General features: G+C 36.2%; 1 protein-coding gene across 1 annotated transcript in view; it reads right to left on the bottom strand.

Annotated features, from left to right (window-relative positions):
- The window catches only part of LOC111156551 (tetratricopeptide repeat domain 29), a 230,319-nt gene extending 214,595 nt beyond the window's left edge, over window positions 1–15,724 (bottom strand). Inside the window, exons 1-2 of the mRNA XM_022517530.1 lie at window positions 15,633–15,724; window positions 13,630–13,713 (exon numbers count right to left, since the gene is read on the bottom strand). Of these exons, the coding sequence (XP_022373238.1) occupies window positions 13,630–13,713; window positions 15,633–15,724 (176 nt within the window). The remainder of the gene's footprint in view (window positions 1–13,629; window positions 13,714–15,632) is intronic.
- Window positions 15,725–18,503: the final 2,779 nt, after the last annotated feature.

Below are 18,503 nucleotides of genomic sequence, written 5' to 3'. Positions count from 1 at the left end.
GTGTTACTTTTATGTAAGTCAGAACAGTGTTAAAGAAGAATGAGATACAATCCTTACTTTCAAAGATCTCTAAGCCTAGAGCAGAGTCCTTTCCTTGTGGCAATTCACAGTAAGAAAGACATTTTCCACAGCAGTTCGGTACAGGCACATATATATTTTATATATGTATGCATATGAAACAAAAGTTGAATGCACTAATCCTCAAAATGTTCTAATCTCTTTATAAATATTAACTTAATTATTCCCTGTAATCATTCTATGAGCCAGGCCCTATTATTATTCCTGTTTTTCATATGAGGAAACAGAGGCACAGAAAGGATAAATAACTTGGCCAAAGTCAAGCAGTTATTTTGTTAGTGTCAAGCTGGGATTTGAGTCCAGGGTGTCTGGTTTTAGAATTCACGCTCTGTTGCATTACAGCTGGTAACCTCCCAATATTTAGCCTTACTCTATGCAATATACTCTTTCCTATTCTATTTTACTATGCTCTCTTTCCTTTTTAAAAAGCTAGTCATGGGGGCGCCTGGGTGGCTCAGTGGGTTGAGCCGCTGCCTTCAGCTCAGGTCATGATCTCAGGGTCCTTGGATCGAGTCCCGCATCGGGCTCCTGCTCAGCAGGGAGCCTACTTCTCTCTCTCTCTCTCTCTCTCTCTCTCTGCCTGCCTCTCTGTCTACTTGTGATCTCTCTCTGTCAAATAAATAAATAAAATCTTTAAAAAAAAAAAAAAAAGCTAGTCATGGGGTGCCTGGGTGGCTCAATCGGTTAAGCATCTGCCTTACCTACCTTCAGCTCAGGTCATGATCCCAGGGTCCTGGGATGGAGCCCTGCACTGGGCTCTCTGCTCAGCAGGGAGCCTACTTCTCCCTCTGCCTGCAGCTCCCCGTGCTTGTGTCCTTTCTCTCTGTGTGTCAAATAAATAAATAAAATCTTAAAAAATAAAAAGCTAGTCATGATCCCCAAACCCCAAATCCCCAAATGGTTATGGGTCATAACCATACCCACAGGGAGTCACAGTCTATAATTTGTCAAACATTAATCAAGAAGGGGAAAAAAAAAAACCCTACACATATATGATTGTCAATGGCTATTCAGAGAGTTTAAGCAGGAGCTCTGAACTCTACCCTGTTGCTGAGGATGGCTCTAAGGAAGCCTCACAGAGCAAGAAACAGTTACCTGGAAAACAGAAGCTTCCCCAGTACACAAGGCATGGGGGTAGGGGAAGGAGAAAGGCATTTTAGGCAGAGCACATACACAAGGCTATGAAGGGTAAAAGATCATCATTCATTGATCCCCTAAACATGTGCCAAGCACTGTATGAGTACTAAGGATGCACATGTGACCAAAGCAGTCATGGCTCCAGCCTTTTTGAAGCTTGTAGTCTAGAAGAAATGAAGTAGCAATGACAATGCAATGCTATGGGTGCCACGATGGGAACAGTCGTGGGTAATACAGGTGTAGTACATTTTATTATAGATATAGTCACAGGTTTATGGAAGATAGTGAAGCCATTTAAGAATGAGTAAGAGTTAGCCATGAAATGATAAGGGGAAAAAGCATTCTAGGCCAAGGGAATGGCAATGCACTCAGTGAGATGAGAGAAACTGTGGTTTAATGAAGACCAGCATAAATCCAAAGACAGAATAGTGTAATGGTTTGAGGATGGGTTCTGGAATCTGACTCATAGGTTCAACTTCCTGTTCTTCTGTTTATTTGCTGTGTGACTATGGGTAAATTACCTAATATATTTGTGCTTCAGTTTCCTAAGCTATAAATGGAACTAAGAAAGACTTTTCTATGATTAAATGAATTAATACATGTGAGACACTTAGAGCAGTTTGTGAGACATGGTAAGTGCTCAACAAATGTTAGTCATTATTATTATTTTGGTAAATAATAAATTTCAAAGTGGGATGGTGGAGACTGCACAGACTGAGGTGTGGTTGGTCTTAGTTAAAAAATACTGACTGAGTGCCTACTATGAGCTGGGTACTGTTATAGGTACTAGAAACTTAGCAGTGAACAAGACATTGTCCCAGTTGCTCAGGTCGGTTCACAAGGCATCATCTTTGGTTACTTCCTTTACTCACTCCCACATTCATTCTGTTGGTAAGCTCTGATCTCCCTATTATCTAAATATATTCTAAATCAAACCATTTCTTATAATTTCTACTAGATCTACCCTGGCCAAGCTGCCATCATCTCTCACTTGGGCTGTTACCCAGGCAAATATCCATGGAGCAGTCTTAGTGATCCTTTTAAAATGAAGTTACATCACAGTGTTCCCTGCTTAAAATGCTCCAGTGATTTCCCAAGATACCTAGAATAAAACTTAAGTACTTCAAAATTATTCTAAGCAACTTCTAACCCCCTAGGAATAATGTGAATGTAATGATAAAAATTAAAGGGCAAAAGAAGTTTGGAAAGATTCTTTCCCATTGATTACCTAAGAGTTTTGGAAGACACATCACTTTGTGAATTAATGCATAATTAATTTTAATTAAGAACTGAGGGGATCCATATCAGTGAATTCCAAACAACCAAACTCCTTAAATAAATAAAAAAAAAGTCCAGGATGAAACAAAACTAGCAAATCAAAACATATTGTTTTCCTAAAAAATATATTTCTTATTTCCCTGTCATATGAAAGAGAGTAGGGTGAACAAAGCAATACTTTGTTACTAAATTTCAATTATTTAATTCCAGCACAATGTAAACACACTGAAAAGAGTACCTGAAGGGCCTGGTCATTACTTGCCTTTCCAAGGTATATCCCCAGAGAATTCGACTTTTTATTAGTGGCTAATTCTTTTGACTTCCCCTTATCAGATGTCATTTCAGTGTGTTAGCCTCTTCTTCACAGTTTCAATCCATGAAAAATTAGGAAAATGAGAGTTTTTCACAGAAAACAATATAGCCAAGCTTATGAAATCAGACAATCCAATTTTATAGACATTTCTAAGTCAACTGACTTGTCCTAAAGATGGCTCTACACATCCCTCTTGATAGTAAAATGCCATTTTTCTAGAGCTTTTCTTGTTTATGCCAAAGTTTGCATACATATAATGATGTTGGTTAACCTAAATCTGATATCTTACTTACTGGGATAGCCTTGATATTATTTTTAGTGGAAGGAGACTGTCAAGTTTTACCCAGGGTGTGTGGATTATGGCAAAGAAGAGGACATTCTTCTCTATTTAGGTTTTCTCACAATATTTGATTTTAATACAATTACACATTAACTTGAAGAGAAGTGCTTAAAATATATAAAAGATGTTTATATAGTCATATGTAGAAAACCGAGATTAAGTGAAATCACAATTTGATACACACACACACACACACACACACACACATATGCATATGTATACACATACATATACACACAAATACACAATACTATATATATTTATAAACATACACACTATATATAACTATATATATATGTGTATATATATAGAACCTTCTAAGATCAAAGAAATTACAGATTATTTAAAATGATCTTAGAGAGCGGCACCTGGGTGGCTCAGTTTGTTAAGCGTCTGCCAAAGGCTTAAGTCATAATCTTAGAATTCTGGGATTAAGCCTCAAATCAGGCTCTTTGCTTTGCAGGGAACTTGCTTCTCCCTCTCCCTCTGCCTGCCACCCCCTGCTTGTGATCGCCCTCTCTCTCTCTCTCTGACAAATAAATAAATAAATAAAATCTTTAATAAATAAATACATAAATATACAAAATGTTCTCAGAGTACCATTCCAAACAAAATTTTAACAGTTTCCAAATAACTTTAAAATGATTAAAGAAAATTATCCTCTATACATTTATACATTATTTTTATTTCTTGTAACTAGACATTTAAATTTTTTTATTTCAAAAGAGAATGATAATGAAAATAATTCTTGAAAAATGGTGGTGTAAGAAGCTCCATCAATCTGTCTCCCAACCTAGACAGTAACTGCAATCTGTTGTAATTATTTTAGAGTGCTAGACTCTGCTGAAGCTTTGCAACTTCCATGGGAAGGCTTGAGCAGTAAATTGTGACTAATCTGGTCAGTTTCAACTCTTAGCTCAGTGGCAGCTACTCATCCACCCAGCCCCATGGCAGGCATCCATGCACTAGGTTCCAGGTCCAGCATACAAACATGCTTCCAGGAACCAGGACAGGCAATAAGGACCCTGTCTTGGGGTTCTGTGTTCTGGTCATTGATTGCTCCTTCTGATCATGGATAGGCAGATACAGAATAGGGCAGCCGTTATTGCACATATACCTCTATTCTTATAAGCTCCTACCTTGCAGGCTGAAGCAACTTTCAGGAGATTCAAAGAGCTGGTGCTATTCTAGCACCATTCTTTTCTCCTTCATTTTTTCTTTTTTTTACCCTTCAAAAGCCAGATGTTAAAAGCTAGGACATTTGAAAGTAAAGGTACATGGGGGAATTAGTCACCACACATGCCTAGGGAAGAGTGCAGGCTCAAAAAGACCTAGGACAACCTGAAAAGTACACTTCAGGCTACTCCTTATCATGAAGATAGACTACAACAATAAAACAAAACAAACCAGAATCAAACAAAAACAAAATAGCAGCAAATGCTGTAAAAGGTGAAGAAACTGACTACCAGAGTTTTTAACAACAACAACAATAACAACAAAATCACAAGGTATACAAACAGGAAAGTATCCCATTGAAGGACACAAAAAAATAAGCCAACTGAAACTGTCCCTAAGAAAGACCAGATGATACAGAAAGAGTATTTGACCAAGTTCAATACTGTCATGATAGAAACACCTAACAAATAAAAATAGAAGGAAACTACCTCAACATAATAAAGCCATATATGAAAACCCACAGCAAACATAATAATCATGAAAGACTGAAAGTTTCCCTCTTAGATTAGGAATAAGGCAAAGATATCCAATTTTATCATATCTATTCAATACAGTAATGGAAGTCCTAGCCAGAGCAATTAGACAAGAAAAAGAAGTAAAAGGCATTCAAATTGGAAAGAAAGAAGTAAAATGATTTGTTTCCAGTGTTGTAGAAACCCTATCTACAAAACCCTAAAGATTGCACAAAAAAAGCCATCAGAATTCAGCGAATTAGCAGGATACAAGTTCAATACAAAAAATTCAATAGATATCTATACACTAACAATAAATAATCTGAAAAGGAAATTTAAAAAACAACTTACAATAGTAACAATATATAAAATAAAATACTTAGGAATTAATAAGTAAGGAGATAGAAGACTTATATAATGAAAACCATAAAATATTGTTGGAAAAAGCTAAAGAAGACATATCTAAATGGAAAGACAGACATATAAACCAATGAAATAGAGAGTCAGAAATCAATCTTCTCATGTATGGCCAAATGATTTTTGATAAGGATGTCAAGACTATTCGATGGGGAAAGGACAGTCTTTTCACAACTGACGACCAGAAAACAAGATATCCAAAAGATATGAAATTAAACCCTTACTTAACAATGTATACATAAATTAAAATGGATCAGAAAACTAAACATAAGAGCTAAATCTATAAAACAGAAGAAAACTTAGGACAAAAGCCTTACAACATGGGTTTTGGCCATGATTTCTTGGATATGACACAAAAGGTACAGACAATAAAAGACAAAACAGATAAACTGGACTTCATGAAAATTAAAAACATTCATTATCAAAAGATACCATAAACAGAGTGAAAGGCAACCTAAGGAATAGAAGAAAATACTTGCAAGTCATATATCTGATAAGGGATTAACACCCACAATATACAGACAATTCGCAAAAGTTAAAAGCAAAACACAACTCAATTCAAAAATGGTCAAAAGACTCATACAGACATTTCTCCAAAGAGGATATCCAAATGACCAATAAGCACATGAAAAGATGCTCAACATCACTAATTATTAGGGAAATGGAAATCAAAACCACAATGAGATACCATCTCATACTCGGTATAATGACTACTATCACAAAAGCAGAAAAAAAACAATGTTGGTGAAGATGTGACAAAATTGGAACCCCTGTAGGTTGTCAGTGGGACTATAAAATGGTTATAGCCACTCTTGTGGCAAAATGATGGTTCCTAAAAAAATTTAAAATAAAATTATAAATTATTTAGAAACTACATTTTTGGGTTTTTAATCAAAAGAATTAGAAACAGAGTCTTGAAGAGTTATTTGTACACCTATGTTCATAGAACCATTATGTAGCCAAAACATGGGCATAACCCAAGTGTTCATTAAAGAATGAATGGGTAAGCGAAATACGGTCTATACATACAATGAAATATTATTCAGCCTTAAAAAGGAAGAAAATTCTTATGTATGCTACAACATGGATGGACCTTGAGGAAATTGTGCAAAGTGAAATAAGCCAGTCACAGAAAGATAACTACAGAATGATTTTAATTATATAAAGTATTTATATGAGGAGTCAAAATAACAAAGACAGAAAGTAGCACAGTGGTTCCAAGGAGCTGATGGGTGAGGTATTGTTTATTGGCTACAGAGTTTCAGTTTTGCAAGACAAAAAGAATTCTGGGGATAGATGGTGGTGAGTATGAATATATTTAATGCCATGAACTATACACTTAAAAAACAGTTAAAATGGGGGACCCCTGGGTGGCTCATCCCACTCTTTTGACTGATTCAACCCCTGTGGTACCTGGGTGTTTATCTCCTTTTATCACTCTGTTCCTTGTTCATAAAAGAGCAATTTCCCAGATGATTTCCAAATAGAGGAGGGCCATTGTGCACTTCCAGGTTTATAAGCTATTATGAGAAAAGCCATGTTCTTTGGCTATATTCCTTACATGTAAAGCAATCTTATCATAATAATGGTAAGTTTAAGTGACTTGTAGAAATGTTTTAAGTGTTTGGAATAGCTTAACAGGCTGTACAAATTGTGTTGCATGGTACAGCATAAGTTAGTTTATGAAAAACTCATTATAACTTGAGATTTAAAAAAAATTTCTCTTCATTGGTTAGCATTACTAAGTTTGAAATGTATTTCTTATTAAAAACTCTGAATATGATGAACATGATACTTAGTAAAAAGAAAAATATGTGACTGTACATATTTATAGAAAAGTGATAAATTAATATTAATACTTAAATCAACATATAAAGTTAATGTGAAGTATTTAGGTTATTTATATTAATAAATGTTTTAAAAGCAAAAAAAATATCAATGACAGTTAAATAGCTAAAGTGAGGGTTGTGTATATGTGCTTCATATAGAGAATCTCATTTAACTTTTGTAAGAATTTCCCATTATTACTCTGTTCTCAAAATAGGTAGGGAAATCAGAAATTAGGGAAATCAGGTAACCTGCTTAATATTACACAGGTATTAAGCAGCAAAATCAAATTTCCAACTGAGGAAGAAATCGGCTCCCATAACAGCCAGAGCTGTAATGTCATGATTCCTATGCTTTTACCTTACAAAGAATTTTTTTTTAATCTGATAGAGCTGCTAAGTTTAAACACCATATATGAAAATATTTTAAAGCAAACTTTTAAAGGACATAAAGACATAAGTTACTAAGAAATTGGCATTTCTGTGTTCTGTTGACATTTGAAATATTTCCTCCTTTTTTATTTATTTAGACTTAGTTTTGATGAAAGCCTGTGATCTTTTTTGCACCTAGGGAAGAATTCTTTTTTAAAGTTCCTTCCAACTACATTTACTAAATTCCAAGATTTTAAACTTTATTCATATCAATATTCTTTTTTTAAAAAGTTATGGTCAGAACAAGTCTTTTCTTCCCTAGTTTCACATCCTAGAGATTTGTTGCAGAAGATAATACAAGAATTTTTTAAAAGTAAGCAAATAAATGAAAGTAAATAAAAAGAAAGGTACCCCTCCTCTTTTCCTATTATTAGTCTCTGCTATTGCTTAATTTTTTATATTCATGAGAGGGTAAGGAATAATCACTTCTCCATTTCAGAACATCAAAATCCTGTCTCTCTTTCTCAAGTCAGGAAGACCTTGAAACACAGTCTGCTACCCAGAAGGAAAGAAGGGCCACTTCCTTTCCCTCTCTTCCTGTTCCTATTAGTCACCCAACCATTTATTCGGCAACTGTCCATTTCAGAAAGTTAATTTGCAAAACTCCATACAGAATTTCACTTAATACTTTACAAGAGAGCAAAATGTTTTGGAGGGAAAACAAAATGATTTCACAAAATTATTTAAAAGTAAACAAGATTGATGAAGCAGAGGAATAGCACACTGGAAGGAACCTAAATTCCCATAGAGTTGGGTGAAATATAACCTGAATAAACGTCTTCACCCCTTTACATACACTCTGATTACCTGGCCACTCTATAGATCCAGGTGCTAAACTTGCCTGTAACAAGAATATCTGTGGTTTGTAAAAGCACGTTTAGAAGACAATTTTGAAATAAACTCAAGATGAAAACTTAACATTGGCAAAACACTACTTTAACTGCCTAAGTACAAATCAGTTCAAAATGAGGAAGAGGAGAGAGGCTTTAAAAGCTATGAAAATAAATGGCTCTTTGTTTCTTTATAACTCAAACTCGTTGAATATGGTAACGGACAGTTCTAATTGCCACTGTGCTGACAAAGTCAGGCTTAGCACACTTCAGCTGATGATGCTGAGAGGTGCTCTGCAAGGAAGCAGTATCCGAGAGATGCACAGTTTTGAACTAAACCTATTCTTCCACATAATAGAACGTGATATCTGCCGCAGAAAGTAATACTGAGCAGATTAGCATTTTCGGTCCCTTGACGATTTTGTTTATTTGTATCCTCATATACACAGCTGAAGCTGTAAAAACTGCCCCCCAGAAATTTTTCTTTGAATCTACAAACGATACTTTCATTACTTAGCTACTCAAAGCAATTACAATATGATAATAAGTGACACTTTCAATCCTTTAAAAAAAAATACGATACTCTGACAATATAAGACAGAATAAAAAACAAAGTACAAAACCACAACAGGATCTTTCAGTGGTTAAAAGTCAGTCAAACACTATCGATGAACTATTTGAAGATTTATCTAAGAAAGTCAAATTGTCAATGTCAATTATATTGTACGTGAGTACAAAAGGTGGGGGGAAATGTACCTAGTAGGCACACAAATAACCCAGTCGCTGAAAAAGGAATGAAGCATACCGAAATTATTCTGTAAATGTAGATAATGAAAAACCCAGAAACCCTTTGCTTAGGAACTACTTTACCCACTCCAAAGTAAAATGATCCCCCATCAATGGGTTTGGCTACCCCAGGAACAACTACTCTAGCTTGTTGTGCTCAATTACTTGTTTAAATTTTATACCCCTACTTGTATACATAAAACACTTCTTTGAGGAATTAAGCTGCTATGATTCAATATTCAAACCAGATGAAAATATTGTAACCAAAGAATCGTCACAACGGGAAACCTATTTCATGGTGTTAGTCTGACCTTTTTTTCCCCTCATTCATTCATTTAACTTGCAGGTGTTGAGCTCCAACCATGTGCCAGGGTACACAGAGACATGGCTCTGTTCCTGTGCAGACCCATTCTGCTGGGCATGAAGACAGTTGACATGCAGGCTCCCAGTGCAAGAGGGAGACCAAGTTTCAGCAGAAATAGAGCCAGATGATTTAGCTGAGAGTAAACAGAGGTGGGATGAGGGCTACTGGATTATGAGGTCAGGGAATGGCAGACTAAAGAGGTCACATTCAAGATGAATGACACTGTAGGACAGAAATTGTCAGCAATAAGGCCACAGTGAAAGGAGGAGTAGTGGAGAAAATGGGAGATAAAGTCAGAGAGGTCAGGGAAATCCAAATCATGCACAATAAAGTCCAAACCATGATACACCTTAGAACTTGGAAAGCTCTCAGAGGGTTTTAAGCAGGTGAGTGTCATGATCTAAGTTTTTTCAAAAGATGACTCTGGAGGCTGAATTTTGGCAGAGTTAGAGGGGATAGGAGAAGAGCAGCTGGGAGACTATTCTAGTGATCTTGGCAAGGGATGATGGTGGCTATGCAATGAAGCGAAGCAGATGAAGACAGGATATATTTAGGAGTTATATCTGATAGAACACAGTGATGGATTAGATGGGGGAGCGTGGTGAAGTCAGGGTGCATGCAACTCAAAGCCGCCTTGGTGCCACCTGCTGAACTGAGGAAAGACTGTGGGGGATTATTTGGTCGGGGAGGTGAAGGAAAGTAGGGGTAAATCAAGAGTCCAGTTTGTGGCCAGATTAATTTTAGAACGTGTCTTAAGCACCCAAGTAGGTATGTAAAGGAGGCAGCTGGATATAAAAATTTGGAGCTCAATGGAGAACTCAGGGCTGGATTTATAAATGTGATAGTCATTAGGGTACTGCTGTACTTAAGACTGGATCCAGGGGGAGTGCCACTGGAATAGAGGGCCTAGGACTCAGCCCTAGGACAACCCACCACTAAGGGTTTGCAAAGAGAAAGCCAGCTTCAGGAGGCACAGAGTCTGGAGGAAAACTATAGAACATGGCATCCTGGAAGCCACAGGTACAGAGTGACCAATGAGAGAGCGCGCAACTCTATAAAATGTTGTGAAGACGTCAAGCAAGATGAGGACAGAAATGTGATCATTGTGTGTGGTAAAAATGGAGGTGTTAGTCACTCTAAACTGGGAGATTTCTGTGACTTCTGGACCAGACACCGATCTAGAGTCAATTGATGCAAGAACGGGTGCAAATACTGAGACAGTGCTTCTGGTTGCTATGAAGTGTAGAGGAAAATGGGAGAGAACCTGTGTGGGGGTGGGGGGTGCGCAGATAAGAAGTCAAGGGAAATACTAAAGGAGGTATGAATGCTAGTGAGATTGATCCAGTTGAAAGGGAAAATGATGATGTAGAAGAAAAATATGTTTAAATGTGGAGAAAGTCTCAGAACAAGTAAGAGGGCTTGGATGGCATCCGGAGCACATGCAGAGGCATCATCCCTCTGGATGATCCCTCTGGATGATCCCTCCATCCCTATGGAGAATAAGAACTCCACCAATTTCGAAAGAAGGAAAGTCACAGATGTGAGTTTACATATAAGTCAACTGGTGTGTTTTGGGTTAGATGACGAGTGCACATACATATTACGGGATATCAAAGCTAGTGGCTATCAATTATACAATGAAAATATATACAACCATTTTACCATCTTTATATATATGTAATATATATTACCGTCAAAAAGAAGAACAAAGCAGTATATACAGACTTAAAGGTACATCTTAGATATTGCTTTTCTTGTTGAAAATTTGATTCATCGATTTCTTCCACTTGTATACTGAGGTTCTGTGAAGTCCTAGTTTGGTAACTTTATAATGCCACCAAACAGAAAGCCAAACTCAAAATCTGTCTTCCGTGGCAGGTTTCATCTGACCACCTTAGTTTTCTCTGATTTCCTCTATACCTTGAGGCTGCACTTCACAATACAATCAGCACTCATGCATCCCATTTTCTTTTCCTGTTCATAAATCTTATTATCTCAAATTGAGACAAGGATCTTATTATCTCAAATTGAGACAAGGAGACAAATATTGTACGAAAAGATATCACTGTCTCTCCCCACTGCAAAAAACCTGGTATTAGATATGAAGTAGGCACTTAAATGCTTGCTGACCAATTTATCTTTTCAGAGTTGACTGACTAATAAAAAGTTTTACATAGCAATTCCTTTGTTAACAGAATATGCATAATTCCTCACGGTACCTGCTGAGTATTGCTGAGAGTGTGGAAATAATTCATCAGTTTTCTCCTTTACATGCTATTCAATTAGTTTGTCTGTGGCAAAGTCTAGAATATATATCAGTCAAAGCAGAAGAGTGAGCTAAGTACTAGCTATCTTCCTACTAAGGTTTGCAGCCACTATCCTAGCTTTGGTCTAAAAACGTATTCAGCTGCAGGAAACTTTAAGGAGAATGAAATTGTAAGGCTGGAGAATTACCCAGTGTTACTTGTTTTCTGTAGCATATTATGGATTTGAAATCAATTTGGTAATACCTTTAACGAAAAAAATATTAAGAGACTAGTCATCAGCAGATCCTATTCTGCACTGCTTTAAAGTTTTCTTCAATGCAGACTGAACGCTTAACAGATTTTAAGTTCTGTATATGGATTTCTAGCTTGTTAAAATATGTGAAGTATAAGTTTAATTCCAAATTTAATATCTAATTATTAAATCAATTACAGATACTTGGATATCATTATATTTAAATCAGAATGAAAATATCACCTATATATATTTTTCTTTTAAGTACCTTATTATCAGACAATATTAACTTTTAATTTTATCCAACAGGTTACCATGGAAAGTTAATAAATTAACAATCAGGGGTGCCTGGGTGGCTCAGTGGGTTAAATCCTCTGCCTTCAGCTCGGGTCATGATCCCAGGGTCCTGGGATAGAGCCCTACATCGTGCTCTCCGCTCAGCAGGGAGCCTGTTTCCCCCTCTCTCTGTCTCTGCCTGCCTCTCTGCCTACTTGTGATCTCTGTCTGTCAAATAAATAAATAAAATCTTTAAAAAAAAAATAGTCCCGAGGGCTTAAAAAAAAAATAAAATAACAATCAGAGCATTTAATCAAAGGTCCCAGATACTACACATGGCAGTCAATAGTGTTCCAAGGAAGACAGTGATTAAAGGTATTGTAAAATTTTGTCACTTTTTAAAATAAAATAGCTACTGACAGAATGAACTATTCCATTTTTCCACACTATATGCAAATTGACACAGATAATATCTAATGATATGAAACATATCAAGTAACTTGGAATTTTAGACTCTATGAAAAACTATACCAAAATATCATTAAGAAAACTCTTCCAGTGGACTCCCATAGCACTAGACAATACGAATTGGGAGGATGTTTTTTTTTTTTTAAACATTTGCTGTATAAAATATTCTAATTGAATCAATTAATGAGTTTCATAAGATGCATGTAGCTTTATAATATTTCCATTTTTCAATGCCTGCATCTAAAGATCTGATGATAACATGGTCACAAAGTTTATAAGCAAGAAATATTAAATCTGTTCAGCTATTATTTTAGGTTTTTACTCATTTCTCACTAACCTACAAAGGTTTTTATAGTTTTTAGTTAAACCATAAGTTTCTAACTAGTGATAAAATGGCAAAGTTTATAATGTTCATTGATAAGATAAATCCAGACAATTTAGAATTATTTAAAAAGCAACCGATAAACTATGATGCATTCATTCTTTTTGTGAGTTTTCGTGGGGGGAGGAACATACATTAGTACAGAAATTTTGTTTTAAATCACTAGGAAAAAAAGATATGATCTTTCTCTAAAAGCTTTTTTCTCCCCCATGGAGGCAATACACCTTAAAATGGAAGTTAATAAGCAATTAATGGCATAGATTTAACTAAAATATTGCAAATGTGATAGTATATTATCTTGGTAAATATGAGAATTTTAAAGGCCATAAAATTAAAGACTTTGATATGTGTAAGATCAATAGACATGACTTATCACTATTTAATATGAGCTTTAATTTTTAAATGCCATGTTCCAGTGAAAAAGTGTACTGTACTGGAAAATTGAAATTTCAATAAAGAATCAAGACAAAAGAAACAAACTTTATATTAAAGTACTTTTAAGAGGTTATACTTACGCAGCAACCTCCTCTTTTGACAGTCCTTTGAAATTCTCCTCCAGGTAATGATCTATGTCATCTTTTTCTTTGATCAACCGAGACCTAAATGAAATGGAAAGAAATAATAAAGCACTGCTTTATCAAGTTGAAAAGCTCCCAAACATATAAAATGCTACCAGGAGAACAGAAATATTTAAGGTATAATACCATATATAATAAATGTTCTACAGTAGCTATAGATTATTGATTAATAATTTCCAAATTTTCATTTTCTTGAATGTTAAGAGATAGGGAAGAATCTTAAACTCAGTATGCAAACAAATCAGCAACACATTAGAACAACCAATGAATTCTTAAGAAAAATGGAGTTTTCTCCTCAAAACTTTTAAGCTCTTCCATTTTGCTCATGTTGCTTCACATTATAATTTTGCAATACAGAAGTCATATTCTGTTTGGCCCAGGATTTTGTACTAAGAACACCTGCTTGATACAAACATACAACATTTATCTGTTCCAAACATTACCAAATTTTGCTCTGAAATGTTGTTTGAGAGGGTTTTTAGTCACACATAAAATTCAAATTATTATTTAAAAAGTGACTTTAAGAAGACTTTAATGAGAAGTCTATTACACTGGTAGTGTATTTTTTCCTCCAACCTCCATTACACCTTTAAAAACAAGCATGTTACTAACGTCTCAAAACAATGGGAGTATGGGACTAAACAAGCATCTGTTTTTACTCAGAAGGTAATGGAAAATCTTTTTTTTTTTTTTAAGATTTATTTATTTATTTGACAGAGAGACAGAGAGAGCAAAAGCAGGGGGAGCGGCAGGGGGAGGGAGAAGCGGGCTCCCAGCCAAAGGCAGACACTTAATCAACTGAGCCACCCAGGTGCCCCTGGAAAATCTTGATACAAAACTTTGCCTTAAATGGTTATGAAAAAAGTGTTTTTCTTCCATAAAATGAATACAAGAAATAGTGTTTTTTAAAATCCATCTTATTTTAGAGATGTGAGATTGGGCTCCATTTTTGTTGGTTTTGAAAAGAAAATGGAATCTCAAGCATTATAAAAGGCAGGAAGAACAAGCTTTTTCAGATTTTGTAAATACTCCCCATTATTCAAAAGTAAAGCTGAAAATAAGAATATATGTATATCCTAAATTATGCATGTATCAAAAAATTTGTTTTTCAAACTTTTTGAGAAGAAACTTTGATTTGCTGTTATAAGGGAACTTCCATGCTGTTTTAACTGCATGCATTTTTTTTGGTTCGGGGACATTGGTCTTTCCCAGAAATACTAAGAATAAAGTATGCTCCTTCTCAAAACAAAGTAGTTTCATAATACTTGATCATTTGCCTTGTCAGAAGGGAAAATTTGGCATATAAAGAAAATAATCAAATCTACATGTGCAAATTATAATATGCATCACTATGACTCAATAAAACCATAAATGGCAACTTCTAAATAATGCTATCCTCATTAATACTTGTGACAAAACACATTGTTCTCTTCTATACTTTCCGTGCAGCAACTCTAGGAACTCAGCAGCTGGTTAGTGTAGCAGCAGTGTGATGAAGCATTTTTAGCCCAGGATCATTTCAGCACCTTAATCTGGCCTGCCACTTACCCTAGTAGTGATACTGTGTCTTCCTCCCTCCATAACAGAAATTGGCACTCAGGACCTTGCAGATTGGAAGCTGTACACCTTTCACTCCTAAAGCCTCTGCTTTCAATTCTCCGCTAATGTTTTTAAAAGGAAATAGATCTCCAAAGTTTCCTAGGACCATGATATAATTAGAATAGGTAATAAAACAATCAAATGAGTGCTAGCTTACTAAATAAATTCTTAGTATTTGAATGAGCTTCATTGATCCTTTTGAAATAGCAAATTTGAATATTCTGAATATAACAATATACTCTTATCTTTGAACAATTTTGTTTTCTGAGATGTGCTTTTGACATTTCTTACTGCAAGAAATTCGTTCTACAGAAAAAGAGATGAAAACCAGGGTTACATACCTTGGAATTGTTCTGGGGGAACATGGCAGCTTCTGCCTGGCTAAAGATGTAAGCTTTGGGCGTGTCATGGGCAACGGGGGCAGGGTGGTCATTTTAGACTACAAAAAAAAAAAAAAAAATATATATATATAGAAACAGTATTTTAAAGAATGAATCTTTCAAAGAATCTTTTAAGACATTATTAGAGATCCACAGTCTGTCATCTGAGCTGAGAATGCCTCTGTGTGTAGGTAGAGCTATAGCTCTATTATTCAGGAATGATACTCAGTGAGTGGATTCTGCAGGTTGTTTCTCATTATTTTCTTCTACCATCTGCCTTTTGGCCAATTTATTACTTGTCTGCATCTCTACCACCAAGTGGATAAGGAGAAAAATTTGATAAATGCATTGAATATTCAGACAATCAGGAGCTTTGGTATGAGTTTTGTTAAGGGACATGGTTGCAATTAAAGAGTGAAGATTTTTAGGACAGCTCTGGATTTCAAATGCTCATGCTTTGCTTTCCCGTTACAATCAATAATTGAAAATTGCTCATACTTTGCTGTTTTCTAAAAACTTTCTTACTCACAAATAAAGGCTTTTCCTTAGAAGTGACGGGTGCTAAGACTGATTCTCAACAAGCAGACAGCTGCCCCCAGAGACACACAGCTACCACAGTGTAACAAATCACTTCAGAATACAGAGGTCCAGAAAAAATTGTTTAAAACAACAATCATTTCGTTATCTTTCACACTTTTTTGTGGGTCAGGAATTTAGGACAGGGTGCAATGGGATGGCTTTTCTCTACACCATGATACTGAGCTTCTTCTGGGAAGACTCAGAAGCTTGGGGATAAATCAGTGGTGTTGGGGTGGGGGTCAGGAATCATCTCTAAGTGTCTTATTTCATATATCTGATAGTTAATACTATTAGCTGGGACCTTAACTGGGCTGTTTGCTAGAACATCACGCATAGCTACCCGTAGGGCTTGGGCTTCCTCACAGCATAGCGGCCTCAGATTTCTCAAGTGGCAGCTCAGTACTCCAAAGGCAAGGATGCCAAAGAAAAGCCAGGTGGAAACTATAGCCACTTGCAGAGTCCGGCCTTGGAAGTCATATAGCATCCCTTCTACTGTGATAAAAGATCTGTTCATAGTCAAGGCTAACGAACATCGATTCACCCACTGAGGGGAGAGCATCAACTCCACATGGTATGAAGAGAATGTGGGATGAGAGATACTGTTGTGGCCATCTTGAGGAAATGCAATGTGTCACAGTGAGGAAGGTAACTGAGCAATAATGAAGGTGGGTCTATAAAATCAAGTTATCTAGGGGTGCCTGGGTGGCTCAGGCAGTTAAACATCTGCCTTTGGCCTGGGTCATGGTCCCAAGGTCCTGGGATCAAGCCCCATGTCAGGCTCCCTGCTCTGCGAAAAGTCTGCCTCTCCCTCTGCCTCTGCTCCTCCTCTCTGTTCCTTCTCTCTCTCTCTAATAAATAAATAAATCTTTAAAAAATAAATCTTTAAATAGGAAGAGGTGTGGACATGTCTGTGGACTTACAATGGAAAAACTATCACATGCTGCAAGGAATTTCATATGCAAAAGAAAGCACACTTCTAAGGTTAGAGAGGCATCCACAAGGCCAGAGCCTCTTGATTCCCCCACCATGTCCACCAGTTTTGGCCTCTATCCTTACCCTCACCAAGCAAGTGAAAGGTTTGTTTTAGGTTTTAAATCACTTACTTCCAATAATTACTACCTGCATGACTCAGGGTAAAGCACTATCAACCTGGGTCTTGCATATATTTAACAGATATTTTATTGAGCTATCACTTGGTTCCAGGTCCTGGTCTAGGTGCTGAAGATATAGCAGTGACCAAAAAGATGAAAATCTCTGATCTCAGAAAATTTACATTATAGGGGTGGATGTGGGGGAAAGATAGATAACACAAAAATATGCAAAATATATACAATGTCAGATGATGACAAGATCTACAGCAAAAAACTAAGCAGGGAACTAGAAATTATCCAAATGCTCACCAGTAGCAAAGGCATAAATAAGAGCAGGATGAGATAAAGTCAAAGAAGTTAAAGAGAAATTTGGGAGTGTTCCGATGGTGTAGGGTTTTGAAGATAACTGTAAAAACTTGATTATTACTCTGAGGAAGTTAAGAATCCACTAGAGAACTTTGAGCATGGGAGTGACATTACCTGACTTGCACCTTGAAAGGTTCACTCTGGCTTCTCTTTTGAGCTTAGACTGTAGGGGAAGAAGGGCAGACAACAGAGAGGTCAGCTGGGAGGTTGTTATGAAATCTGAGTGAGAGAGGACAGTTGCTTAGGTAGAGGTCAAGGTGGAGAGATGTGGTTAGACCTGAGGTAGAGCCAGCTGTGGACAGCCAAGGTACCATGTTCCTCTACCAAGCCATGAGGAAGCAGGGTGGAAGAACAATAAGACTCAAGGGAAAACCTTTTGAAATCCAGTGTAGAAACAGGCAGTCTTGTGTTTACAAATAGAAGATTATTATGAAAATAATTTTTTTGCATAATTAAAGAGAAAATTTTAATGAGGATCAGTGTCATGGTTTACACACTATGGAATCCTAGTATTACCCAGATTATCAGGGCATGATATGATCCATGAAACAAGCCCACTTATTTTAATATAGTTATAGCCTACACACACCATGTGAACAGCAAATGTTAGTCCTCTCCTACGTGATAACTTCACAATATAGTGACTTCTTTTGTAATTAAAAAAATCTGTTTTTCTAATCAGATGTCATATTAACTAGTTGAGTTACCTGGAAACCACAACTTATTAAATAACAACTGTATGCAGAACATGTGGTAAGAAGTTATGGTCAAGATAAAGATAGATCTCAAGTACAGG

This window comes from Enhydra lutris, unplaced genomic scaffold (genome assembly GCF_002288905.1).
Source record: "Enhydra lutris kenyoni isolate GAN:26980312 unplaced genomic scaffold, ASM228890v2 scaffoldscaffold3, whole genome shotgun sequence".
Lineage (NCBI taxonomy): Eukaryota > Metazoa > Chordata > Mammalia > Carnivora > Mustelidae > Enhydra > Enhydra lutris.
The sequence above is the reverse complement of the archived record's forward strand: the minus strand, read 5'-3'. Positions and strand labels throughout refer to the sequence as shown.